Source organism: Rhinolophus sinicus, linkage group LG13, assembly GCF_036562045.2.
Source record: "Rhinolophus sinicus isolate RSC01 linkage group LG13, ASM3656204v1, whole genome shotgun sequence".
Classification (NCBI taxonomy): Eukaryota; Metazoa; Chordata; class Mammalia; order Chiroptera; family Rhinolophidae; genus Rhinolophus; species Rhinolophus sinicus.
The window spans coordinates 50,571,940-50,598,843 of record NC_133762.1 but is presented as its reverse complement, the minus strand read 5'-3'; the positions used below and the strand labels follow the sequence as shown (position 1 = coordinate 50,598,843).

Here is a 26,904-nt window from a genome sequence, read left to right as displayed (position 1 = left end):
TAAGAATTTGAATTTCTAGTAAATGCCCAGGTAATGCTGAAGCTGCTGGTCTGGGGATCCTACTTTAAGTACGTTACTGCTTTACTCCTTTCAATCTGCTTTCCAAGGCAGGTTTAAAGGCGGTTATACGTTAAAGGATTCTTGTTAATAGTTACAAGGAAACATCAAAGGGGCTATATAATGTTACTGAGTCTTGGTACTAGACGCTAGATGGTTAAAAAACGTCACCCACACTTTCATTCTCCTCAGGGCAAGGCAGGCCCCCACCTCCCACATGCAATCCAGGGAGAACCCCCGTTTTTCCTGCTGTGTAAGGGGCCCGGAAGGATTGAATAAAATTAAGCTCTTAAGTGACACCTCAATAAATAGTGGCTACTTGAATTTCGTTTCCTGTCACATCGCTAGCTAGCCAACCTCTCGGATTAGACAGTCGCATCCTGCCGGCTCGCTGAGGGGCGGGGTGAGGAAAGACTGGCAATGGCGCCTGCACGGCTCAGAACGCGGCTCCAGGTGGGGCCGGGCACCTCCGCGGCCAGGTGAAATGCTCTGAAGCAGAAGGTGGAGTCACAGAGCTCGTGAGCGTATGCTTCCGGCCACGTGGTTATGCTCAACACCAATGGGAAGGGCGGACGTCACACCCGCTTCCTCACCCTGGCAACGGGCCGGTGACTACTTCCGGTGCTGTAAGGGCTCCGGGCTGACGCGGGTGAGTGTCCCTCTTTCTCACGCTGTCTGCGGTGCGGCTCGGCTTCCTCTGTCCAGAGCCCGTGCGTTCGCTGGGACGTCCTCTCCCGGGCCGGGAGAGGGCGGTGCGCGTGATGCCCCTTATCTGGTGTGGTGCTGAAGGAGCGGACCCAGGACGTCCCTCGTCCCCTCGGTCGCGCGTGGGGCCCGCGCCGGCCCGTTTCCCAGCCTTGGCTCCAACTTGGCGACCTCATTCCCTTTCGGGGAAGGGAGTGTGTGTGTGTGTGTGTGTGTGTGTGTGTGTGTGTGTGGTGAGGGGCGGGGTGGAGTCCTCGCTGCCCTTCACCCACTTTGCAATCTCCGGCTGCGGGTTTCTCTGAGTCTGAGGCTCGCTGAGACCCGAGGGTTGCGCCCTATTCCTGCGTGTCCGGTAGGGGCCAAAGTAGCCCCGTGTGTAATAGAGGCCTGGTTAGAGTCTCTTCAAAGCACATTGGCATTTAATTGCTCTGGAGGAGGTGGAGGAGGAGGAGGAGGAGCTGCTGTAGAGGAGGGTGGAAAACAGGAGCTGGAGGTACCCTGCAAATAGAGGGCATCGTGTTTCCGGAAGGGGGGAGTTCAACTTGACTGGCTTCTCTGTAGGGGAGGGGAGTGAAAGGTATTTTGCGGATCATGTCAACTGAGACCGTTGACTACTAGGCTAATGAGTTTTTATGCATTCGGAAGTTTAATAATTTCCTTCTTTGTTTTAAATAAAGCTTTTCCTCCTACTTCTAAAAAGCAGTGCATGCTTATTAAAGAATATCTGGGAAATGCAGAAATATTTAAAAAGATCACCTCTGGTTACATCAACCCACCGTTTTTATCTCTTTATATTGTTATAGCATATTCTTAATCTACTTATCATAGTGTATGTGTATAAAGGATGATTACAGTTGGCCATGGTTTCCTTGTGCAGAGTCAACCAACCGCCGATCGAAAATATTTGAAAAAAATACGACATTGTAAGGGATTTGCGCATCCTTGGATTTTGGTATCTGAGGAGTTCCTGAATCAGTCTCCTCCATACCAAGGAAGGACTGTCACTAAAAAGCATAATTTTTGTACGTGTCGTCCATTATATGGCTAGATCTTTTTTCCCCTGAGATGCAATTCATATATCACAAAGTCCATCCTTTTAAATTGTAAATTTTAGTTTTTTGTTTTTTTTAGTATATTCACAAAGTTGTGCACCCATCGTCACTAATTCCAGAACATTTTTTTATCACCTCCAAAAGAACCGTTGTACCCATTATAGTTGCTCCGCATTAGATTCCCGCCCCCCCTTTGCTTCCCCAACCCCTGGCAACCACTAACCTACTTTCTGTGTCTCTGGATTTTCCTATTTTGGGCGCTGAATGTAGATGGAATCCTATAATATGTGCCCTTTTGTGCCTGACTTTCATTTAGCATAGTGTGTTCAAGGTTCATCAATACTTCATTCCTTTTTATGGCAGAATAATATTTCATTATATGAATATGCCACATTTTGTTTATTCATCATCAGTTGATGGACATTTGGGTTGTTTCCACTTTTTTTTTTTTAAACAAATTCCTTTTTTCTTTTTTTATATTGGGGAACAGTTTCTCCAGGGCCCATCAGCTCCAAGTCATCGTCCTTCAATCCATTTGTGGAGGGTGCAGCTCAGCTCCAAGTCCGGTTGCCATTTTCAACCTTTAGTTGCACAGGGCGAAGCCCACCATCCTATGCGGAAATTGAACTGGCAACCTTGTTGAGAGCTCGCGCTGTAACCAGCTGAGCCATCCGTCGGCCCCTCCGACAGCTCAGCATGTCTTCAATGTAGTTGTGGAGGGTGCAGCTCACTGGCCCATGTGGGAATCAAACCGGCAACCCTGTTGTTCAGAGCTCTCACTCTAACCAACTGAGCCATCCGGCTGTCCCATGGGTTGTTTCCACTTTTTGACTATTATGAACAGTTTTGCTACAGACATCCAAATACAAATTTTTGTGTGGACATATGTTTTCAGTTATTTTGGGTATAGACCTAACAGTGGAATTGCTGGGTCATATGGTAACTTTTTGAGGAAATGCTGTGTGTTTTCCAAAGTGGCCGGCATGGGCAGGGTATCAGGTTGAGATTTCTCCATATCCTTGCTAACACTTATTGTCTGTCTTTTTGATTATAGCTATGCTATTGGTTGTGAAATGGCATCTCACTGTGGTTTTTATTTGCATTTCCCTGATGGCTGATATTAAGAATTTTTTTGCTGTGCTTATTGGCCCTTTGCATATATTTAGAGAAATGTCAGTTCAATTCCTTTGCCCGTTTTCTAAATAGTTTTTTTATTTTAAAGTTGTGTGAGTTCTTTATGTAGTCTGGTAAGTCCCTTATCAGATATAGGGTTTGCACATTTATTTATTTATTTATTTATTTATTTTTTTGCATTTTCTCCATTTTGTGGCATCTCTTCACTTTCTTGGATGGTGTCCTTTGAAGTACAAAATATGAAAATTTTGATGAAGCTCAGTTTATCTTTTTTTTTTTTTTGGTTGCTTGTGCTTTCGGTGTGATATCTAAAACCATTGTCAAATTCAAGGCCATGAAGATTTACCTCTGTTTTTTTCTAAGAGTTTCATAGTTTTAGCTCTTACATTTAGGTCTTGCTATATGTAGAGTTGGTTTTTGTATATGATGAGAGGTGGGCATCCAAATTCTTTTTGTTCTGCATGTGGTATCCAGTTCTCCCAGCACTATTTGTTGAAAAGCCTGTTCTTTCCCAATTGAGTGGCTTTGGCACTCTTGTCGAAAACCAATTGACAATATATATGTAGGTTATTGTTATCTTAAGTATTTAGTTATGTTGTACATTTAGCTCACTCCCTGATTTTTGTTTTTTTAAATTATCCTGTGTTAAACACAGCATTAAAGGCATAAAACATTTTCTGTATTTAAAGTTATTTCGGTAGAAAGTGTTTTCAGAAGTGTAATTCCTGGGTCAAAGATGAAATAAGTATGTTTTAGAGCTCATTTAATGAAGCATTAAACTTTCAGTGTCATGATGTTAAAAGCAACAGAACACCTTCTCACTCATCAGTTGTTATTGCTTAAGGGCTGGATTTCTCTGAGAGCCCTTTTGCTGTGAGATGGATGGAATCCACAACTCCCTCCTTCAGCTGCTTCTGTAAGACTAAGTAAATCTAGAGTAAAAACTTCAACACCAGGGGCAAACAGGGCATGTAGTTTTCTAAATGGTTTAAAGAAAAGAAAATAGTGTCATCGCATGAAGTAGGAAAATAAAACAATCTTTGAGAGAATGGGGAAAATTATGGACCTTAAATCAGTGCCATGAAAGTCCCAGAATAAAACAATGTTTTATTCTGAGTTTCTCTTCTGGCCTTGATAATGAAGTTAATTTATATTCATCTTAGTCTCAGAGATGGCTAACTTAAATCATTCTCCTTTTAGTTGACAGTAGCCATTTAAAAAAGTTGAAATACAAAAGGTTATTAGGAGAAAATTAAGTTTCCCTTTCATCCTTGCCCCTCAGTCTCCCAGTTCTCCTTAGTGGTAACCATGGTAGGGTTACTTGTGTCTGTATAGATTAGTTCATGCATAGTGTATCTCTGGAAACATTGGGTATACAAATTATACATTTTAAGGCTCTTGATACTGACAAATTCTTTTTCAAAATGGTTATATTAGTTTATTGGCAGCTACAGTTCTAGTTAGATTCATTTTTGTTGGTATTTCTTTGAATAGTCTTTCCATAATATTGGATAACCAGTTTATATTTTGTCTTTTATGTATTGTCTGCTCATGTCTTTTGGCATGCTATTTGTCTTGTTTGGAGTTGTCCTTTATTGGATTTATTTTGGCAGCTTTTTGTGGATGGATGTTTTATGATAGCCTGGACTTGGGGAGAAAAGCTAAACTGTTTTTGTAACGTTTACAAAAGATGTGAGCCGAGCAAGGGTCAAGACAGAAGGGAAAAGGAAATTAAATGCTTGAGGGAGAAATCTATAGGATTTGGAACCAGGGTGCATTTTAAGATGACTTTAAGGTGAGTTACAAAAGGATGGTGCGATGAAGAAAAATAAGGAGTAGTGTGGAAAGAACTAGACTTCTGGGGAAAGATGAGTTCGTTTGGGGTAGGCTAAAACTGAGAAGGGTCAAGGCCGAGTGATCCAGGCTTGTGGCTGGAGCTCAAGAGACAGAAGAGTTAGGAATCATCCAATTTACTGAGAGGGTAGTTTGAAAGGTTGGCAGTGGATGAAATTGCTGAAGGAGAGATTTGAGAATATGCTCATGGACAGACTGTCTGAGATTCATGTTAAGAGGACAAAGCTGGGAGGGGCCATGAGGAGCTAGGATGGTAGATTGGCATGCTTGCCAAGGAGAGCAGGGGATCTAGGGACTCAAAGGTTGCAAGAAGAGGATTAAGAAAAGGCCATGAGGTTTGGCGACTTGGAAAAGATACATCCATCGGTAAAGATACAATTTATGGGAAGCAAGAAGTTTTTTTTCCCCCCAAAACAGTTTTATTAAGATATAATTCATTTATCATATAATTTAGCCACTTAAAGTGTCGATGGTATTTAATATATTTGAAATTTTGGAACCATCAGCACAACCAATTTTAGAACATTTTATTGCCCCCGGAAGAAACCCTGCCCTCATTAGCAGTCACTCCCCGATTCCCCTTTCCTCCCAGCCCTAGTCAACCACTAATCTACTTCATGTCTTTCTATATTTGCCTACTATGGACATTTTATATAAATGGAAGCATATAATATGTGGCCTAATATCTTTCATTGTTTTCAAGGTCTATTCATGCCATAGTATATATCAGTACTTCATTCCTTTTTATGGCTAAGTAATGTTTCATCGTATGAATAAAGCATATTTTGTTTAATCATAGTTTGTTCATGGACATTTGAGTTGTTTCCACTTTTTGACTATTACGAATAATTCTGCACTAAACATCCATGTACAAGTTTTTGTGTGGACATGTTTTCAGTTCTCTTGGATGTATACTATGGAGTGGAATTGCTGGGTCATATGCTAACTTTATGTTTAACATTCAAGCAACTGTTGCAGAGAATGGACAAGTTGCCAGTGTTTCTTAGAAATAATAAAATAAAATTTAATGTTATCACTGGTAGGAAATTGCAAAATGGGAACCTTTTGTGTTGAGTTTTATCTCAAAGCTTAGCTGAAGCGTTAGACATTTTTCTTGTGCATGTATTTATGTAAGTATGCTTCATCAGTTTCAAATAGTGATTTGTGATAATGACTCCAGATGTGATAAAAGCATCACAGGGATATTGGGTGTTAATCTATGATCATGATTTATTGTTTACTCTTCAGTCTTAACTGTAGAGATCAAATGCTGTGATTTATTTATTTATTTATTTAAAATTTTTACCTATAGTTTGTGTGGCCCCAGAAGTTCAAGACGCAGAAAAACAAAAACAAAAAAGAGCTCTTGGGCCAGTATTGTTGATTGGCCATGTTTTTGTTTATTCCTTTCCTAGGTAGGTAGAGTGTTGAGAAATTTCAGAATATGGCATTTCCCCTCTTACTGCAGTTTTTAAGTAGGATTTCATAGGCTTGTCCTGTTTTGGAACTTGGACTTAGCTAGTACCTTGTATTCCCATAAATAAATACAAAATTTTAAATCAGGAACATACTCAGATTGTCCAAAATTGAAAGGTATGTGACGTTGAACAGTGAAATTTCTATCCCATCTTTGTCCATCAGTCATCCAAATCTACTGGTGACCACTATTAGACTATTTTTGGGTATATTCTTCTAGATTTGGACTTTGCACATACATTTAGCTGTATTCTTTTTTTCTCCCCTCCCTCAAAATACGGAATTGCATATATTTTTGTACCATGCCCTTTTTATTTACCAAAATATCTTCAAGATTGGTCATTCCATATTTATATATCAAGAACATTCTCATATTCCCCTCCAGTGCCTGCTTTTATTTTTAACCCTTCCCATCAAGACATATGGTTGGTTCATGTCATTCCTATTGCAGATAGTCCTTCAGTGTGCATTTGTAATTTTGTTTGATTTTGCCAAATGACCCTTGTTGAGTTGTATTAATTTATGCTAATACTACTAATGTATGAGAAATCCTGTTTCTCTATACCCTCAAAACATGGATGTTATCTTACTTTTTGATGTTTGCCAGTCCAAGTTAAAAAATGGCATTTGAGTGTAGTTTTAGTTTGCATCTTTCTTTTGAGTGAGTTTTAGCATCTTTTGATCTGTTTAAACTGTTACGTAATTTTTCTGTGAACTGGGATGTGCCCATTAGCCCTTTTTTGTCTTTTTTTAGTCATTTGTTGGAGCTCTTTATTTATTAGGTAGGTCAGACCTTTAATGGGTTCTGAGTTAAACAAAAACTGATGTTGGAAAAAGTTGCTTGATTTCTAATTGAATTAAAAACATTCCAGTAACCACTGTGAGTTGGAGGCCAGAGTTGTACATTGGATGGCCTGTCTGCTTGAGTTCTTGTCCTAGTCCAGCAGAATGTTGAGGCCAACATTTCTGGAGTTCATTGGGATGACATGGTTTGCAAAATAAATATATTCCAGATAGTGTCTGAGGGGTGGTAGGTTGCTCAAGAAATAGCATATTAATTCATCTTTCACATTTTATTTTTTTCACACAAGCTTGAGAAGCAATGTTTACAATCTCTCCTATATGTTCAAAAGCTTATTACAGCCAGTTTTATTCATTATAAAATGTAGATGTTCTAATTTTTTATTTACAAAAAAATGTATCTGATGACAGAGTAGCTTGAAGTTTAATAACCCATACTGCTTGGATGTGTTTTTATTTTAACTGAGGCTTTTAATTTTCCAAAGCCTGAATTTTCACTTAATCTGTTTTTGTGGGGACTAGTGGACCCAAGCTCATTTCATGGCTGGGTCAGACATGATGGCCTGTATAGGCTGATTACAGATGAACCGTAATCATTTAAATTCAATTGACACATGGATAAATAGAAACCTATCTTACAGAAATAACCGAAGTCAAATAAAGGTAATTGAGGCAGATCCTTGTGAAGTCTTCAGAAGAAAACCCATCCTTAGAAAGACAGGCACGATCACAACACAAAAACAGAAAACAGGCATTTTAATTCACTGTTTATTTAATCAGCTCTGTACTCTTGTAATCAAAATTTTTTCTTGCATTTATGAATACATGTAAACATTTTAATACAACAGCATATATATATATATACACACACAAAACCATTTGTCTTTTAAATTAAATGTTATGTAATAAAAATTAAATAAACTCTTTTAAACCAGGAATTAAAGGAACTTAAAATACCATATTGCAGTGTTTCCCTGACCATTTCTGGTGTAAAGGACCAACTTAAAAAAAATTTTCAACCCATTGGTGACTGTTTCTTTTGTAAAAATGCAAAAACAACCCAAAACAAAAAACCCAAACACAACTGAAATATGGAACTGTGAATGAAAGATAAATAATAAAAGCTAAAATTTTTGTTAAATTTAGATAATATTGTTTCAAAAATATAATTGTTTCAAAAAAAATGAAATAGAAAAATACAAAAACTTTGTATATAAAAAATACAAAAACATTGTTTATTGAAAACATGCATATAAAGCAATTCATGTATTAATATAATAATAATTTCTTGCAGACTGGTAACAAACACTCATATGCAGACCACACTTTGAGTAGCACTGCTTTTTAGGATTAGGCAGCTAAGTCACTCTTTATGTTAGCATTTATATTTTATATTGGAAAAGAAAGATTTGTCCCCCTCCCCGTTTCTCAATTTAGAATAAGGTACAGATTTTTATGTAACAGTGTGAATCTAGATGTTAAGTGGTTCCAACCACCTTAATCTTGGATTTTCTTTAAATCTATGTGTCGATTTTTAAATGATCCATTTTTCCCTAATATGAAATGTATTCTGCCATTGTTATTGTTACTAAACTAGGATTGCTAGAAGATTGTGAGAAAAATTAGAAACTTTGTCATATAAGTTGCTTGTAATTTATTAAATTTTATAATTCATAATTTATCTGTTGAGAACCTCAAAAATAATGTTTTCATGACAATTAACAAGTTTTTGCACAAGTGTTAATTTCTTGGTTTAGTCGTAGAACTTTGTTAGCATTTGTGTTTTACAGCTGAGCTGTGGAACATTAAACTTTTCCTTAAGAGGTTCTTCATAGCAGCGTGAATCTATGTGTTTCGTTTCTTTAAGCAGCAATCTATAGATCCTAAATGTTCTCACCACACACAAAAAATTGTAATTATGTGAGGTGATGGAGATGTTAACAAACCTTATTGTGGTAATCATTTTGCAGTGTATACATGTATCAAGTCATCATGTTGTACACCTTAAACTTACACAATGTTATATGTCAATTGCATCTCAATAAAGCTGAAAAAAAAGTAAACAATGTAGGCATTATGTCAAGGCTTGGTGATGTTGTCAACACTGCCTGTGATTCTAGAATGTCCCAGAGATTATTAGCATTTGGTTTGGAGGGAATAGAAAGTGATAAATTTAAGTTATATTGAGGTTTTTTTCAATGTAGATAAAATGAAAGGTAAAATATTTTTCGATTCATTGTGAAGTCTTTTACAACAGTTCTTTTGTTTGTATGACTTCAAGCAAGTACTGTCAAGTGGACAGAGAGATTTAAATTCTCACCTTGCTGTATTCTTTGTATTACCCAGTTAAATAACTTTAAAATTAGGTGTTTCGAAAGTTATCGTTGTACCAATTTGTATAAGTTACATGTGTTAGTAGAAAGGAATGCATATCATCTATGTCTGTTTTCCTTTAGGGTAATTTCTCACCTGCAATTACTACTGGATGGAAGTATGCTCTTTTCCCAATAGAAGATGGTAATCTCGGAGAATGACCATGGAGAAGGGGATGAGTTCTGGAGAAGGGCTGCCTTGCAGATCATCTCAGGTTTCGGCTGTTAAAATAATAGCCAAAGAGCTGGAAACCAAGCAGTCTCATAAAGGGAAGAGAGGGGGCTTTGTGTTGGTGCATGCAGGTAAGTTCCCAGTGAATGAGTCAGAGATAAAATGTTTTTTTTTTCCTTGCCTTGAAGTACACTAAGAATTGAATTTCACCTCTGGAGGAGGCAACCTACCAGAGAGGAACCAAAGAGATTGACTTCAATGTAGTGAGAGCCTTCCCTAACTCTCCACTTGGAAGATCTTATTATATAATGACACTTCTTCCTATGTCTTCTTCACTCCACTACCCTATTATTTACTTTTACCCTAGGTAATAGATATACTATTTAGGTACTGTTAAAATCAGACAAAGTAATTTCTTAAACTCTGGGTTGTAATTTTAAAAATAATGCTGCTGAAAAAATTTTATTGACCTCATTTTGACTATGGCCATCGTATAGTTGCACAGTCTTAGAGCAAGTTTGCCTTCTTAATACTGTAAATGAGGAACCGTAACACCAGAGAGATTGAGCAGCATGAGCCACATGGGCAGTTTATGCTAGAGCCAGGTTGAGAAACCCTTAAGTGGGCCCTGAAGTCCCAGTCTAGTGTTCTTGGCAATATACATCAGTCTGTAATCTCTACTTCAGAGGACCTCAAGGACAGATAATGTGAAGTTCAACTCTTGGGTCCCCCATCATTGAAGGGTCTTGGGTTTCAGAGCAGTATACCTTTGCCCAGGTTTGCTCAGGAGGCTTTTTTTCTTTAGTCATTGTTATTTGTCTGCATTTAGAGTCTAAAGTTCATGACCTCTGTGAAGGAAGAAGGATGACTGGTTCTCCTTTTAATTTTCCTCAATCAGAGAAGAGAGGAGCAAGATTAGCTTTGATATGGGGTGAGGAGTGGAATTGTTTCTCCTTGTTAAATAGGTGTCCTTCCTGGTTATTAACCTTTGGCTGTATTTAGACTGGACAACTTGGAAAGTCTTACAGAATCTGATTCAGAAGAATCTAAAAAAGAAATAAAAAGCCAGGTTCAATTTCCTTTTCTTTCAAATGATTTTACAAAGAAATGAGGTAAATTTATAGAAATAAACCTGGGACTAGAACTCCTGCCTTCAGACTCCCGGGCCATTGTTCTTTCTAATACACTATGTTGAAGGTGAAACTTTCATAGTACCCAGTGAGTTATTTTACTCAGAATGAGTATTTGAAAATCGTACAAGAAAGGTCTGACATTTATAACAAGCAAGAACATAGAGCTTTTAGTTAGTTGGAAAGCATTGCTTTCTATGCCTGTCATAGTAGTATCCATCTTTTCTCAGACACACACTTGATGGTAATGGTTCCTAGATAAAATTGCTGCTGGGGCCAGTAGTAATTGGAGGAAATCTGGGTTATGGCATAATTGTGTGGATTAAGAGTGACTGCCCCTTTTTAATTAAGAAAGTCTGATTGATTATGCAGAACTACGTATCTTGCACAATTAAGGGACAGAATTTCAATTTCTCATCCAGTGTAGAGATTTCAGGTTTTTCTTTTAGTACTAGAAAAGAGTTGCCCAAATTTTAGTCATTTGAATAGTAGATTCTTGATTTTTCTTACATCAGTATACTACCTATACGGTTTACCTAATGTTAAAAAACACTTTTTCATCTTAAAATTTTAAAGATGAAACTTATCTTTACTGAAATAGAATTTCAGTGTCATTTGCATGAAGAGAAAATAACTTTAGACCAGTCAAACAAACGGTGTAATTAAATTTCACCTAGATCCTGTTGCATGTCAGTGACTTGGATCCTAACCTACCTCTCCTTTGTTAAATAGAGGAATTAGCAAGTGTTAACCAGGTATTAAAGATGTACTGGGGCCCTACTGAGACTTTTTCCATATTCTAAAACAGAAGGATTTATATGTTAATGCTATCATCTATACACTAAAGTTATCTCTTTGGCAATAGTGTCGCCATCTTTGGGAAACACTGTGGAAAGCCTGGGGCCCTGAGGTCTAAGACAGCAGACCTGAGATCACCTTAGTAGAGAGCCATGAAGACAGGCCTATTAAATATATTGGAGCAGGTTCTGTGAAGTCCTGAGAAACAGGCTTAGAATTTGGGTGTATTAGGGATTCTGTTGCTTGGGTATCTTTTCTGCTCTCTTGGGTCACTTAACCGTAGCTTCATGGCCAGTTCTTTCTCTGACTTGAGGAAAGGAGGGTTACGTTTGTGCAGTCTTCAGCTTCACACGAGGAGCCATGAGGATTAGAGATATAGTTCTTAACCTTCCTTTTGTTGTACCTCTATGGAGCCTTGTGGGGAGGAGGGGTCAGAACTTTGATTAGCAGTTTAAGGTCTCTTGGTTTCTTTCTTATTTAGATTATTCTCAAACCCATCACTAAGCAAGTATTAATCCTTTTAGGGAAACAAATTTCAGAGCCTTTCTTTTGAGGAAGTTGCTGGGTTTTGATCAAAAGACACGGACTGCCAGAATTTCTAATAGGCAGTCGTGAATATGCCATCACTGAGGTTTCAGAGATACCCTGAACTTACATTCCAGGAGGTGAGAGGATGTATAAAGGTTTGGACAGGAGTGCTGGTATTATTGGTGGTGGTTGTGGACAGGCAGGATGTAACATCCCTCAACTTCAAATGTTATTTAGAAACTACCTAGTTTTCTAAAGTTACTCTTGAGAATTCTGGATTCCCGAATGGCAGGTGCTTTGTAAAGATCAACAGAGAGGAACTGTCCCTGACACTGCCTGGGTTATCAGCTCCAGACCAAAGAACTTCTGATTTTGGAGAGAGGTTTTACAGAAGGAGGAAAGGTGACCTTGGTAAATCCTGTTTGGGGATATGAGCTATTTCTAGTGCCTCTCCCAGGAAAACAGCTTTTGAAAAAGTAGATAAGGCATGGTATTAAAAAGGCTTTTATGATGACAAAAGAAACTGTTAGATTTTTAAAACTCCATATAGTTGAGACAATAGTTTTACTGTCACTAGGAAAGCATCAGTTTGTATGAACCATTTATATAATATAAGCAAGGACTCTGATATTTTAATGAATACTAACAATTGGTTGGTTTGTTCCACTACAGGTGCAGGTTATCATTCTGAATCCAAAGCCAAGGAATATAAACATGTATGCAAACGAGCTTGTCAGAAGGTATGAAGGGAATGTATATGATAGAAATATTTCAGTTTTGACCATAAAGCAGATTTACCTTGAATTTCAAAATTTTAAGGTTTGATTTATTAGATAATCTTTGGTTTGGGCCATAAAATATTTTTGCTCGTATTTGTCAGGTCTTTATTTTGTTTTGTGTTTTTTCATTCTCCAAATCATGCTTAGATCTTTCCCTTCCTTTCCCAGATTAAAGTCTGTGTTTTTGGAATTATTGGCACATAATCATATATTTTTTAATTTTTGCAAAGACTTTGAGCTGTATAGGAGGAGTAGGGAAACAGCTCAGAAGCAGCCAGTGTGTCTATGAAGGGAAGAAAAAAGTACTAACAAATGAAAATGGATGCTTTTTTTAGGGAGCTTATCCTGTATGTTTTCCTTCTGTTTTTCATCACAAAGTTTGTATCATAGAAATACATTGTCATTGCTGAGTTAGCTTTGTCCTTGTACTTACTTGTGCTTTGTTTTCTCTTTGGTTTTTGAGGTTTTGCTTAATTGTTGAATATTTATTGTAGAGCCAGGAATGGACTCAGAAGAAATATTATTTGTTTTTATTTTGATCCTGACTATATGCTCTTGTAGGCAAACCTTTCATTACTTTTTATGCAAATAGAATGTTAATAGGATATTGTGAATCAAGTAAATATCAGTTTTTCAGCACTTGATTTATATTTACATACCATTTTAAAGAAAGATTATACTTTATTAGAGATCTAAGCTTTTTTCTTATGAATGAAATCCCATAAATAAATAATATTTTGTTATAGGGATTTTATTGTGTGTTTTTTTTAATTTAAAATAAAGCTAAAAAGTTCTCTAAGCTATTTTATATTTTTTGTCTTATTTTTCAAAGTGTGAAATCTTTTCATTATCTGAAAAGAAATAAGTTGTACTTATGTAGAACTAAGGTAGTCCTAGAAACCTAATACATTTGGAGTATATAATCAGCTTCCTCAATTTTATACAATGAATGAACTTCTTAAAAGTTTAATACAATTCTCAGTTTTTCAGCTTTCTCTTTGTTGATTAAATTGGAGCTTTAATAGTTCATTAGAAATCAATCTTCCTTCTCTTTTTTTCCTGTATTAATTTATACCCATGAAACAAAGTGATTTCATAGACCTTTACTCTCTATAGTTATGCTACCAAAGAATATGATTTGTTTATCTCACTATAAAATACATGATAGTATCAAAAATGCTTTTGTCAAATGTATATTTCCATCTAAGGATTGTGAAATGCCTCTGTGACTGGAAGTCACTGGGTTTTATAGTTAGGGTTGGGATGAGTACTAACAGTGGGAAGAGAAATGATTAGCTTAGTCTGAGCTTCAGTTATCTATATAAAATATGAATTGTCAGCATATTTAAACCAAACGGAATTCATATAATTTCCGTGGCTATTTGAATTGTCCTGTGATGAATGAAGCCCCTTTTCTTACTAAATTCCTTGCATTTTGCATTTAGTGGCTATATTTTTTTCATTGTCTTAATTCAAATAATAAGTGAGCTACGAGGTGTGATCAAACAATATGGTGAATGTTTAAATTAAAAAAAAATATTATAGTAAAAGACGTATTGCCATTAATCCCCCTCAAAATACTCCCCCTCGCTTCAAACATACTTATCCCATTGTTCTTGCCACTTTCTGAAGCAGTTTTGGAAGTCCTCTTTCGTGAGTGTCTTTTATTTTATTTTATTGAGGAATATTGGGGAACAGTGTGCTTCTCCAGGGCCCATCAGCTCCAAGTCGTTGTCCTTCAATGTACTAGAGGGCGGAGCTCACTGGCCCATGTGGGAATCGAACCAGCAGGCATGTTGTTCAGAGCTTGTGCTCTAACCAACTGAGCCATCCAGCTGCCCCTTTCATGAGTGTCGTTAGTTGCGCTGTCATTGCTGCCTCGATATCCTGAATCATTTTGACTTTGGGGAAGAGCCAGAAGTCACACGGTGCCAGATCTGGTGAATAAGGTAGATGAGGACACACTGTAATGTTTTTATTTGACAGAAATTGCTGTATACCAGAAACAATGTGTGACATGGATTGTTGTCATGATGATTTACGGCACACTTTAAAATACACCTTCTCTCGACTGTAGCTCATACCCGACAGACTGAACCGAAAAGTTGAAATTTGTCACACACTGTTATTAAGGTTCGATATGCTGCTTCTGTATCGAAGACCCCTGCCTTTCTGTTGGATGGCACTTGGCAGCAGCATTCCCCGTATTTTGTGATCACAATGGAAAGGCTCTTTGTCACACATGGTTTCTGGCACAGCAATTTCTGTCAAATAAAAACATTGTGGTGTGTCCTCATCCACCTTATTGACCAAATCTGGCACTGTGCGACTTCTGGCTCTTCCCCACAGTCAAAATGACTGTGAAAGGTAAACATTTTGAATCAATTCATAAATTATCCTGAATATAAATACATGCTTATTTTGAATCTAAGTAGAATATATCTTGAAGTGTTGAATTGAACTAGTGATCAATTTTTTTTTTTTAAAGGAAATATTTTTTTTTTTTTAAAGATTTTATTGGGGAAGAGGAACAGGACTTTATTGGGGAACAATGGTCAAATTGTTGTCCTTTCAATCTTAGTTGTGGAGGGTTCTGTTCAGCTTCAAGTTGTTGTTCTTTCAGTCTTAGTTGTGGAGGGCGCAGCTCAGCTCCAAGTCCAGTTGCCGTTGCTAGTTGCAGGGGGCACAGCCCACCATCCCTTGCGGGAGTCGAACCGGCAACCTTGTGGTTGAGAGGACACGCTCCAACCAACTGAGCCATCCGGGAGCTCAGCGGCAGCTCAGTTCAAGGTGCCGTGTTCAATCTTAGTTGCAGGGGGCAGAGCCCACCATCCCTTGCAGGACTCGAGGAATTGAACTGGCAACCTTGTGGTTGAGAGCCCACTGGCCCATGTGGGAATCGAACCGGTAGCCTTCGGAGTTAGGAGCATGGATCTCTAACCGCCTGAGCCACCGGGCCGGCCCCTAGTGATCAATTTTTATTAACCCTATATAGCTCCTACACTTTTTTAAGCCTTTGGAAAGTTTCTGGGTATGTTTGAGAAGTTGTTGTTTTACAATGGATAATGTTTCCCCTTGGTTTCATAGGCAATTGAAAAGCTACAGGCTGGTGCTCTTGCGACAGATGCAGTGACTGCAGCTCTGGTGGAACTTGAGGTATTTCTTTTCTCTCTGTTTTACTTAAAATATTTGTGAGTTTATGTTTGTTATTCTTAAATGACTTGAAACTGTTGAGTTAGTCAACCATCAATTACATGACCAGTGTTTCCTAACAATATTAACAAAGTTGTGAGAGGCCTGTGCCATTATTATTAGGTTGATTTCACTGAGGACTTTTCTGACTAATATAAAAAAGTTGATTAAATTCCTTTTCCCTTGGTTTTGTGAGATTCATGTATATAAAAGTTGCTGGTGATTGGATACTTAAATATTCTCCATATTTTCAGTAGGAAAATTCCTGAAGTTAACTCCCCCCAAAAGTAATATATGTTCAGAAAACAAAAAAATTCAACTGTTTAGAAGCGTCTAATATGGGAGGAGAAGTTTCCTCACCAACCAAACAGTTCAGTATATATCCTGAAGCTATGCTCTGTGAAGTGTGATTTTAGGTAGGTCTTCAGTTAACTGCAGACATTGAGGAATTCAGTGGGGAGCTTCTCAAGTTGGGTGGAATTCTTTGTATACCAGAGTGAGGGTCTCTCAGTTCTCTTAATATGAAACCTTGAGGATGAGTTTATCTAGGGGATATTGAAGCCTTCAGAAGACCGACTTCTGCTGCTCAAATTTAGAGAAGCTAGATTTGTGTAAGTCAGCTTAGAGGATTGTAATGAACACATAATTTTTTGGTTGAGAAGATTACTAGGGCAATCAAATAAGACAGGAAGGTAAAACAGATGAGTTTGAGGAAGGAGGTGATAGAATAGATCTTCCCAAGTTGAGTGGATTGTGGCTCTTGTGTTTAGGCTCTCATACCCTGTTTCCCCGAAAATAAGACCTACCTGGACAATCAGCTCTAATCAGCATCTTTTGGAGCAAAAATTAATATAAGACCTGGTCTTATTTTACTATAATATAAGACCGGGTGTGATATGATATGATATGATATATGATAATATACTGGGTCATATTAATTTTTGCTCCAAAAGAGGCATTAGAGCTGATTGTCCGTGTAGGTCTTATTTTCGGGGAAACACGTTATTCGGGCACCTATCCTGTCACGCCAGACCTTGTTTTCCCTGTGAAAATTGCCCAGGAGTTTACCGAAAGTCTTAGCCGTGTTTTCTGAATATTCTCTTGCTTAATTGTGGAGCTGCACTTTTGATCATGCTTAGTAGATTTTAACTCTCTGTTAACACTTTCAGCTTGGTCCTGGTGTAGTCAAGGAAGGTGAACATTTATGGTGGACACCAGTTCTATTGTAGTTTGGTCCCAGAAGCATCCGATTTGGGGATATGTGGTCCCCTCCTATTGTGAGTGATACTTCTAATTTTAGTATATGTGCTACCGAAGCAAGTACTAGTGATACTTCTTATACCAGTTCTACCAGTCATTAGCCATGTGTCTCTGGGCACCTCACAGCCTCTCCTTGACTCAGTTTTCCCATTATAACATGGGATAATAATTCCTACTTTGTCGAGTTGTGAAGATTAGCTGAGTTACCATGGCGATCACTTAGAACAGTGTGTGGCACATAGTAAACACCTCATAACTCTTAGCAATTATTACTATTATGAGGTGCTTTGGACATGATATACTTGAGATGAATATTTATGGTAACTGTTAATGACAAGTTTAAGAATGTCAAAGAAAGGTTAATTATTTATTGTGGGTAAAAGGAGAAAAGTTGTGCAAGAAAGATTGATGTATGCTTACCACCAAATCTTACCTTTTCTCAAAACACATACACAAGGGAAGTTTCATCTAACTTAATTCAGTTTCTAATTGCAAATTACTCTCCTTTATGCAGAAGATGGTGTCCTGAGATTACCAGTGCATGGAATTACTGTGGGTCTGGGGAAAGAAGGCTAATGAATAGCTGGGGGATATACTATAATGGCAACTGTGAATTCAAAATTGAATAGTTTTCCTTTTTCCTTCACATTTTAGAATAACTTTAATTTTCTCAAGTCATACTTATGTTGACTATTTAATTACATTTTTCTCAAGTGATGTATCCTACTTTTAGAAAAAGTTTACTTATTTATAAATAGTATAAACTTAAATATTATTTAAAATACATTTTGGAATAATGTGTTTCACATGAATAAGTGAGCTTTATAATTTTGAATTGATGACCTGTGTTTTTTAGGAGTGTGGATATGAAGGGTTTTTTTCCCTAAACAAACATGTTCTGTTAGTTTTGATTGTTATATGGATAATGGTAGCATAGAATACTGGCCTGAATGAGGTTAGCATACTTTGCCCCCTTTAATTATTAAATTTGGAGGAAGAATTTCAATAAATTATCTTTCAAAATTCATTTTTATGTGGAATCTTTGATTGAAATACTATATGTTCGTAGTTTTTATAAAGGCTAAGTCTACACTAACTGGAAGAATGTTCCTGAATCTTAAGAATTAAGTTGGCAGTCATGCTTATATTGCCCCCTGCAGTTTCAGTTACCTTGTATAATTGTGATTAGTCACTGGAGATCTTCAAATAGAGTTCAGTTGAAGAGGTATTGTCATAGTTTGGGCTAATGGGAAGATACATGAAAGTCAGAGTCTAATATTTTCCGTACTTTGAGAAATATAAACAATAATATTAAGTCCTTTTAGCCTACTGAAAAGTCCCAGAGAGAGTCTGATTTATACTGTTATGTTTGAGAGTAACTACTTATCTTTAGTATTGATCAATCTATTCAGTAGAGTCCTAAGTCAGTCTGTGAGTCTTGTACTAATTATTAAGTAGATATGGATAATCATCATAGCTTTTCTTTTTGACTTTGTGATATACTTCTTGACTAAAACAAAACTGTATTTTTAAAACTTGCCTCTTTTGTTATTACTTAGGCAGATAACGAAAATAGATTTGAATTCCTTGAACACTTTACAAACTGAATTAAAATGACTGAAATGGTTTAATGGTCCTTATTGATTATAAGGAGTATCTGGCTTTGTATTTTAGAAAAATATAAGACTTTACACTTATCCAAATAGTGAAAAGTACACTGATCTGAACTTTGTACCATAGAGAAAGAAAAGACAAGGTGAAAGGAAAGAAAGTTTGTAATATATATGATATATGATAAAAAGTGATGTGTTAGGTGGCCTAGATACTTGTACAGGCCACCTAGACACATCATTGTTGAGCTTTTCTTGGAAACAGATTACCTTGTGTGTTTTCATTTATCTTGTCTACCAGTACAGACAAGTGATGTTTTCCTAAGACTACCACTTCTGGGTAACGGAGTGGGTGTTTCCTTCATTTAAATAAAGGAGGCGGGGACAAGGGCTTAAGTTCCTGTCTATTAAATGGACTAGCTTCTCCCTTCAGGGTTTTGGGAGGGAAGGTGCCCAGATCCGTAGGAAAGGTGTCCTGTAGAGTGGAAATGAAAATGATGTGACACCAAAGTATATTTTGTTTATCTTCAAAATGTGGGGAAAGAAATGGAAAGGTCAGTTTATAGATCATGTTTTAATAATTTACTGTTAAATTGATTTGGTCCCATTGTTTCATTTAGCTATTTATAGCTTTTTTTAGATTATCCTTATAACTGATGGGAAAGTGACTTCTATCCATTGAATAGTGCAACTCACAGCACAGAAGATACATATTGTGAAACAATTTGATCTTCATATCTAGGGCTATGCATTTGGAAGATAGTTGTTTTCATGTCTGGTTTTGAAATAGTTTTGTTTCAGGTAGTGACTATATTTTAAATTTGAGACCATAAATTTGCACTTTCACATGGTATACCAGTCACATGGTATAGCTTCTGATGTGAATTTCTTCTTTGAGGAAATTAGATGTAGCCCTGGGTGAGTTGTGATACCTCTGCTAAAGTAGAAAGTGTTTTAGAGATTCTGATAGAAAATGAACTCACACTCATAAAATACCTACTGAAGCTTCCTTTGCACATCAGTCTTTTTCTACAAAAGTACTAAGGCCTGGTGAAAGAGTTCTAATGAGGAATAATAGATGAAATATGAATGACCAACTTTTCACGGGTTACTTGTAGTCTTTTGTGAGAAACTGATGAATCTGGCTGAGATTTTAAGTATGTTGATATAGCCTTTGAGATATTTTGGTTAACTCATTTTGAACACTGGTTATTTTGGTGGGTAGAATACTTTGCATTAAAAATAGTGATAGGTATAGCTTTTACGTTTCATATAGTGAAAGACAAATTGCACAGGCTCCTTTGTTAAAAATGTTTTGTTGAATTTATGTTATTCTAAGTGAACCCTGCTGCTCTTTTGTTGACTTGACTCAACCTTCAAGGCTCCCTATGCTGGGGAAATGGTACTTCATGGTTGAAACTAGTTTTTTGTCCAAGTGCTTTATTTAAAGAACAAATTCTACTGGGCCACAAGTTTTTATATCTGTCTGCTCAAAACAGTCCATTGTCTTTGGGTCTCTATACAATCCAATATAATGCTTGCTTATAAACTCTAGGAAAATCCTTTAAGAAGTAACTTATTATCCAGATGGCTGATAGTTTGGGGTACGAGAGGAAAAAAGAAGGTATTTGCATTATTATTTATAGTATTGTTGCACATTTATCTGTGTCTCTGCATCCTCTTATACCCAAAGCCAGCTCTGCATGCATTTCTATAAAGCAAGAATCTCCAGAATGTCATCACTGTTGAGTAGTCATTTGTTGGTGGACCACAAGCCTCTGCAGCTGCAGGATTAAGCCATACCCCCTTCCTTTGGCTATATGCTTCTGGCTGGAATTATGTTGTGTGCCTTAGAGGGAGAGAGAGAGCACCTAAGGCCTGTTACTTTTTGGAATGCTTAGTGGTCGTGGAGATGATGTGGCTTGCTTCTGGCATATGGGCATATCTAGGTTGGAAGGAAACATTGGAAGGGCTGATAGTAACCCCCTTTCTCTCACCAAACCTGTTAGCAAGTGTGTTTGTGGGTTACTTTGTGAATAGATGCTTAACCACACCCTGCTCCCTACTCCCACTTCAGTTTTCAGTTTTTATTGCAAAAAAGTAGGGGCATCTTCTTTATAGTCATTTCTGTTTATTTGGGAGGTTAAGAAATTAAGTAAGCATCTCTGTTTTCTGCATATTTTTTTTCTTTTGCAGAAATCATCTTTTCATAAGCAGAGGGAAGCTGAGTATTTCAGTAGTTTCTTGTTTTCTCCTCTCCTTCCCTTTCCCATAGGGATGAACACATTGGAAAGAGGGCTCGATGTATTTAGCTCACATACACTCACACATACGGCCCATTAGCTGTAATGTGACTGATGAGTCTGATTAGACCAACTACCTTTGTAAGTCTCATTTTTCTCTTCTATTGATAATATCTTTTATTCTCTGTAATATTTGTATGTATGTGAAGCAAGGAGTTTTACCTTTTTTCCTTTGTAGTACTTAAAATGTTTTCATTGCATGAAATATGAGTTTTGACTTTAGATACTCTCTTTACTTTTTTTTCCCAGTTTGGTATCATTGATTGTTTTAGTCAAAGACCCTATTTTGCCTGTCTGTTTAGCAGTATTTCCAGTGGTGCTTCAGTATTTCTGTGTATTCCAGCTGTTTATAGAGTCTTTATGTTTCTCTGCATTTTTTGTTTTATTTTTTGAGGTGTATACACACAGTTACACTTCATGGAGTTGCATCCAGCCAAGTATCCATGTTCTTCTTGTGAAGAGGCAGAGAAAATCACCTCTCCCAAGAATTTCCACCTTCTGACCAAGGGAAATGTGTCCTGAAGAGCTGTACGCAGATGGGAGGCAACTTGTTTGCTTGTTCTGCTGCTAGAGCATTGATTTAATTAGAAGACAGGCTGTGGGTGGCCATGTGCAGACAAAGACGCACCAGACAGAGCCCAGTTAGCCTGGGACAGTAAAAGTAAGTTACGCTTTTTTTAAAACACTTTTTTGAGTACTGATGCTGGTTCTTGCCTTTAGTACTAAGGGGCAACTTGTAACTTACTGTTTGTGTTTACACATTAGGTACATCTGTTATTTTTCTGAGACCCTAGAAATTAATTGCACAAAGTATCTCCCTAGCAGAAAAGCAGTGATTTTTTTTTTTCCTTTCAATTTTTTTAGGCTAAAAACAAACCGAATCAATGATCACATTCTAGATTAATTTTACATTGCATCAGAACTGTTTATTAGTTTTCGAGGAGGTCAAAAACTTTAAGTACAGAGCTTGTTACATTTTCCTTTGTACTGGTGATAATATGAAAAAAATTTCACCCTTTTCTAGCCATTTCTTGATGAGCTGTGTGGACCTTTTCAGATATATTCATCTTGGCTGAATCTGTTAGAAGATATGGTCCAAGATCAGACTTAGCAGTTCCTGAGGAGCATGTGGCTTTATATGTGAGCCCTTATTTTGCTCAGGGAGTTGTTACACTCCGAGAATATATTATGTTTTGGAATTCAGTTTTGAACTACTTAAGCTACATTTTGTAGTGTGGTGGACTTGGTGGTAATCCTGTGTTTCGGCTCTGTGGAAGCAATTTAGACTTTTGGATTGAGTGTGAAACGTCATCTTGTCCTACATTAATACAGTTACTAGATTCATTGGCCCTTGGATTTATAATGTTGTGACTGTTGAATCATATTGTGTGTGTGTGTGTGTGTGTTTGGATCTGTATCACTTGGGGCATTGATTTTATAATCTAACATCTACAGTTTTTTTTTTTTTTTTGGTTTTTTGCTTTTGGTAATGAGGGACCTAGGCTAAGAAGAGTTTTCTGTGTTCAGCAAAATTACAGGCTGATATTATAAAGGTCAATCTGAAAGACTCATTTTGATTTAAAATTTTTATCCATCTCTCAAACCCAGGCCTCTGTACAGAATTTGGAAGGGAATGAGGAAGAAATTTAAGTTACATAATTTTTAGGAGTCCCATCAAGATCATATCCTAGATCCTGCCCCAAAGCAGAACAAAATAGTGCTTATTTTATTATTATTTTTTTCATTCATTTTCTCTTTCTGTCATCTAATTTTTATGTGGGTAGCAGGCTTTACCTAAGTGTTAGAATAATGAAGGATTACATCTCACTATAACAGCAAACAGCTTAAAATTGAATCATAGATATCCCAGTTGACCAAAGTTCTTTGCCCATTCCCACTGCTAAGGAGTTTTTACTGGCAGTCGGTCTCACTCAGCGTCCAGCCTCCTGCATGGTGTATACCCATTTACTGACACAGTCATGACATGCATATACCGTGACACACGGCATCAACACTGTAACACTTATTAGGCTTCTCAGAATATTCAGAGTGAAGAGCGTATGCTTTCCTCTTTTGGCGTATGTGCAGATGTTAACATATTCTAGAGAGTTGGACATCTTTTAAAAAAAAAAGGCATAGTTGTAAGTTACTACTTATAAGTTAGTAGTACGCCCCCACCCCCCAGTTCTAACCATGTCCTCACCTCACATTTGCTAGAAGGATGGTTTAAGTTATGATAATTCCATGGTCTGTTAGGATTTTTTTTGAGTGATATTTTTGTATTATTGTCAGCATGGTTAAAAGATGTAATTATTTAGGTTGAAGGGATGTATAGGTGGATGCCAAATTTGGCTTTACTAGAGAAACAGCTACATTTGTCTTTTCTATTGTAGCTCATGTGGAAAGGACAATTTCAGGTACCGTGTGTGCTAACCTCTTCCTGGACATCGTAAAGAATCCAACTAAAATAAAGTCTAAACTATTTCAGATGTGCAAGTCTATTGAAGCCAATATTTTAGAGATGTGTGTTATATTTGACAAGTAATTCTTTGTACTGAAATTCTGTGGCCTTCAATTAAAAAAAAACAACATGAAAATAAACTGCTGTGATGTCATTTTTCTGCTTACTTATATGTTTATTTGCAAATTAGTCAGATTAATAATAGAAAGGATATAAGGACAGATGTGAAGTGCTTTTTTATTAAAATTTTTAAGTAATAAAATTTGAGGAAAATGTGGTTCCATTTTTTGACAGACTAGTGTATGTCAGATCATCAAATGCTATAATAAACAAATACCAATATTTGTTACATTTGTTCTGACATTTCCAGAAGAACTTGGATGCTTCAAGAAGATCATAAAAAGTCTTAGTGCCTAATACATATACTGTTGTGTGTGAGAGTTTTTTTGTTAACATACATGTTTTCTTTTGTGTAATTGAACAGTTTAAAAATGAGCTGTCACAGATACTAAAACTAGGTATTCAACATACTGTATTTGATTCAAGTGTTCACAAAGTGTGATGCAAACAAATGTTCTCTCAACTTACTTCCAGGATAGTTAAAATATTACTTTAACACATGTTTAAAGTAGAGCACTGTAACGATTTGGCTAGATATAATTCTGGACTGTCTAAGTTGAGTAATTTCCTCAGGCATTCCAACTTTGATCAACCACAGCAAGAACTTTTAGCATGTCTGTAAAGCAGCCAGTGCATCTGTAAATATGTCCTGAGGTAGAGAGAAAAGGGAGAATGCCAAAAAAAGAAAGAATACTTTATCATTAAGAAGCAGTTACAGAATGAAAATGGAAAGTTTTTTGCTTCCCTAGAGGAACTCTTTTGAGATAATTGAGCCTCTGATGTCTAAGTATGCCCTGTGGTCCTGTATTAATGAATGAAAGATACTTCATTTGGGCCTAGTAGAAATGTTACTGGCTAACTCTGCTGAAAATTATTGGTTAAAGTCCAGTAATTCTTAAGCTTTTCATTCTTTAGTAATATATTAATTGGCTAAAAACCTAAACATAAACAGTAGTACTGTGTTTCCCTGAAAATAAGACCTAGCTGGACAATCAGCTCTAGTGCATCTTTTGGAGCAAAAAAATATAAGACTGAGTCTTATATTTATATTACATTGTATTATATTATATTGTATTATGTCATATCACATCATACCTGGTCTTATAAGACTGGGTCTTATATTAATTTTTGCTCCAAAAGACGCATTAGAGTTGATTGTCCGGCTAGGTCTTATTTTTGGGGAAATGTGGAATGTATCTCAGTAAAACATGTCTTAAATGTTGATAATTGGCTTGTACTTGGGTGAAAATATGCTTTCATGACCCTGTTTTAGAGAACGACTCTAAGAACAGGCAGCACCATTATTTTCCTTTTATTTTCAACACATGGATAACAATAGGTTTTCTGGTTTTTATTTTCAGTCACCTGAAAATGATTCTGTAAACAAGCATTAACTAAGAATATTAGTAATGGTAAATTGCCCTCTGCTATGTGGGAGCTGCATGTTTCTTGTACTTTTGGACACAGCATGCTCATATCACACAAACATAACTTTCCCTGGAGATCTTTTAAGGTGTAGTTAACTACTGCTTATAAACTGGATATTTAAATTGGATGATCTGTCTAGCTTCTTTCTGACCTTGTTTTCTGTAGTCCCATGATAACAGATACCGTGCCCTTCAGTTAGCTCCAGTTGTGAAAATTCTGCTTTTTAAGTCAGTATTGTACCAAACATTAGAGGAATCCATAATCTTGTGATTTTCATGCTGCAGATCTCTATTATTGTCCACATTCTCCAACTAGCGAACCAGGGGAAACAAGGGTAAACAGTTCAATGAAATTTAATAGTAAAAAAAAAAAAATTGTAGTTTCACTTCCTTTTCATTGAGTATTTTATTCAGAATTGGACAAAGGGCAGAATGATTGGTTAATTTTGACCCATTAAGCCCATCTCCTGTATCCTAAAAGAGGTGAAAAGCAATGACGAATGGGCAGGTTGGGGGGAAGATGGATGGGCAAGACCTGGAGAAGCTACTTGTGATGTGGTTCATAGGCAGGATAATAGTTTACTCAAAATTTTTTCTTCCTGTAAATATCCATCTGGATGTCATAATTCCTTTAAAATTTAACACTTGTTTAATTTCATGTGCCTGTTGCCTTGATCTTGAAATCACTAATGTTCACACTGAGAACATAAGAGCCAACTGTTACAAAAACTGTATGGGATCTATTATCTAATTTATAGTTAGATTCTCATTATCCTTTAATTATTTTACCTGATTATTTCTTTGTCAGCTTTTTCCATGTTATTTGAACATTTATATTCCCCCTCCTATGTAACTATGTAAGTTTTGTATGTGGGGTATTTTTTATTTATTTGATTTGATTTATTTTGCTTCAAACTACCAGCTCCAAAGAGAATACCGTTTTTTCTCTTAACATCTTGATAATTGCAGTTCATTGTGTAAAGTTGTAGGTGAAGTTGTCTATACTAATGGTGATCAAGGTATTTCTTGAGAAAAATACCATGAAATTTCATCATTATCCTGTGGTTTCTGGATAAGAAGTTCATCAGACTCGTTTTGGAGAGGCAAAAAAAGCGTTATAAATTCTAATGGTCATAATCAGAAGATATATGGCATGTGTGACTACTAACCTCTTAGTAAAGGTGTATTGACACATAGTAGTTAGACTACAGCTCAGTTTAAATGGCTTACTTCTATATTTATCATTGTATTTCTTCTTTAAGTAGCAAGAGGTAAGAATATTCAATATTTTAAATATTCAGCTAAGCATGAGAGTAAAATCATGCTTTGTTAGGACTGGCAGTTGTGTCAAATTAGATCTGTATTATGTGGAAAACTGAAGACTTTCCAAAGCTCAGATTTTGCATTTGGAGAAGCTTGAGACCTTATTAACCTTTGCACAGTGACATAGGCCAGAGGTTACTGAAGACAGTTTACAGATGTGTGCTGATTGGCCTATAGACAAGATCTTAAAAATTGGAATTTCTTGCCAATATTTAAAAATCAGGAGACTCAAAAAGTCGGGATTTCTAATTTCTTTTGAAAAAAATGAGAACTGGTCTCATGGAGCATACCGTCTCGCAGGGCTGCAGTCTGCCAGGGCAGAGTGACAGCTGCCCCTTTTGAGTATAAGA

The 26,904-nt window shown here is 36.7% G+C and overlaps 1 protein-coding gene across 9 annotated transcripts in view; it reads left to right on the top strand.

Annotated features, from left to right (window-relative positions):
* The first annotated feature begins 625 nt into the window (after nt 1–625).
* TASP1 (taspase 1) overlaps nt 626–26,904 on the top strand; it is a 251,926-nt gene continuing 225,647 nt past the window's right edge. For 6 of the 9 annotated variants that reach the window (XR_002139222.2, XM_019752062.2, XM_019752061.2 and 3 more), the window contains exons 1-4: nt 626–706; nt 9,536–9,754; nt 12,752–12,819; nt 15,946–16,014. Coding sequence is in view for 6 of the 9 variants with exons in the window: in XM_019752062.2 (XP_019607621.1) it covers nt 9,610–9,754; nt 12,752–12,819; nt 15,946–16,014 (282 nt within the window). In the remaining 3 variants the exon portion in view is untranslated. Of the gene's footprint in view, nt 707–1,224; nt 1,785–9,535; nt 9,755–12,748; nt 12,820–15,945; nt 16,015–21,617; nt 21,885–26,904 lie in introns of those variants that run through there. The other 3 variants (XM_074318355.1, XM_074318352.1, XM_019752063.2) reach the window with 3 other exon arrangements.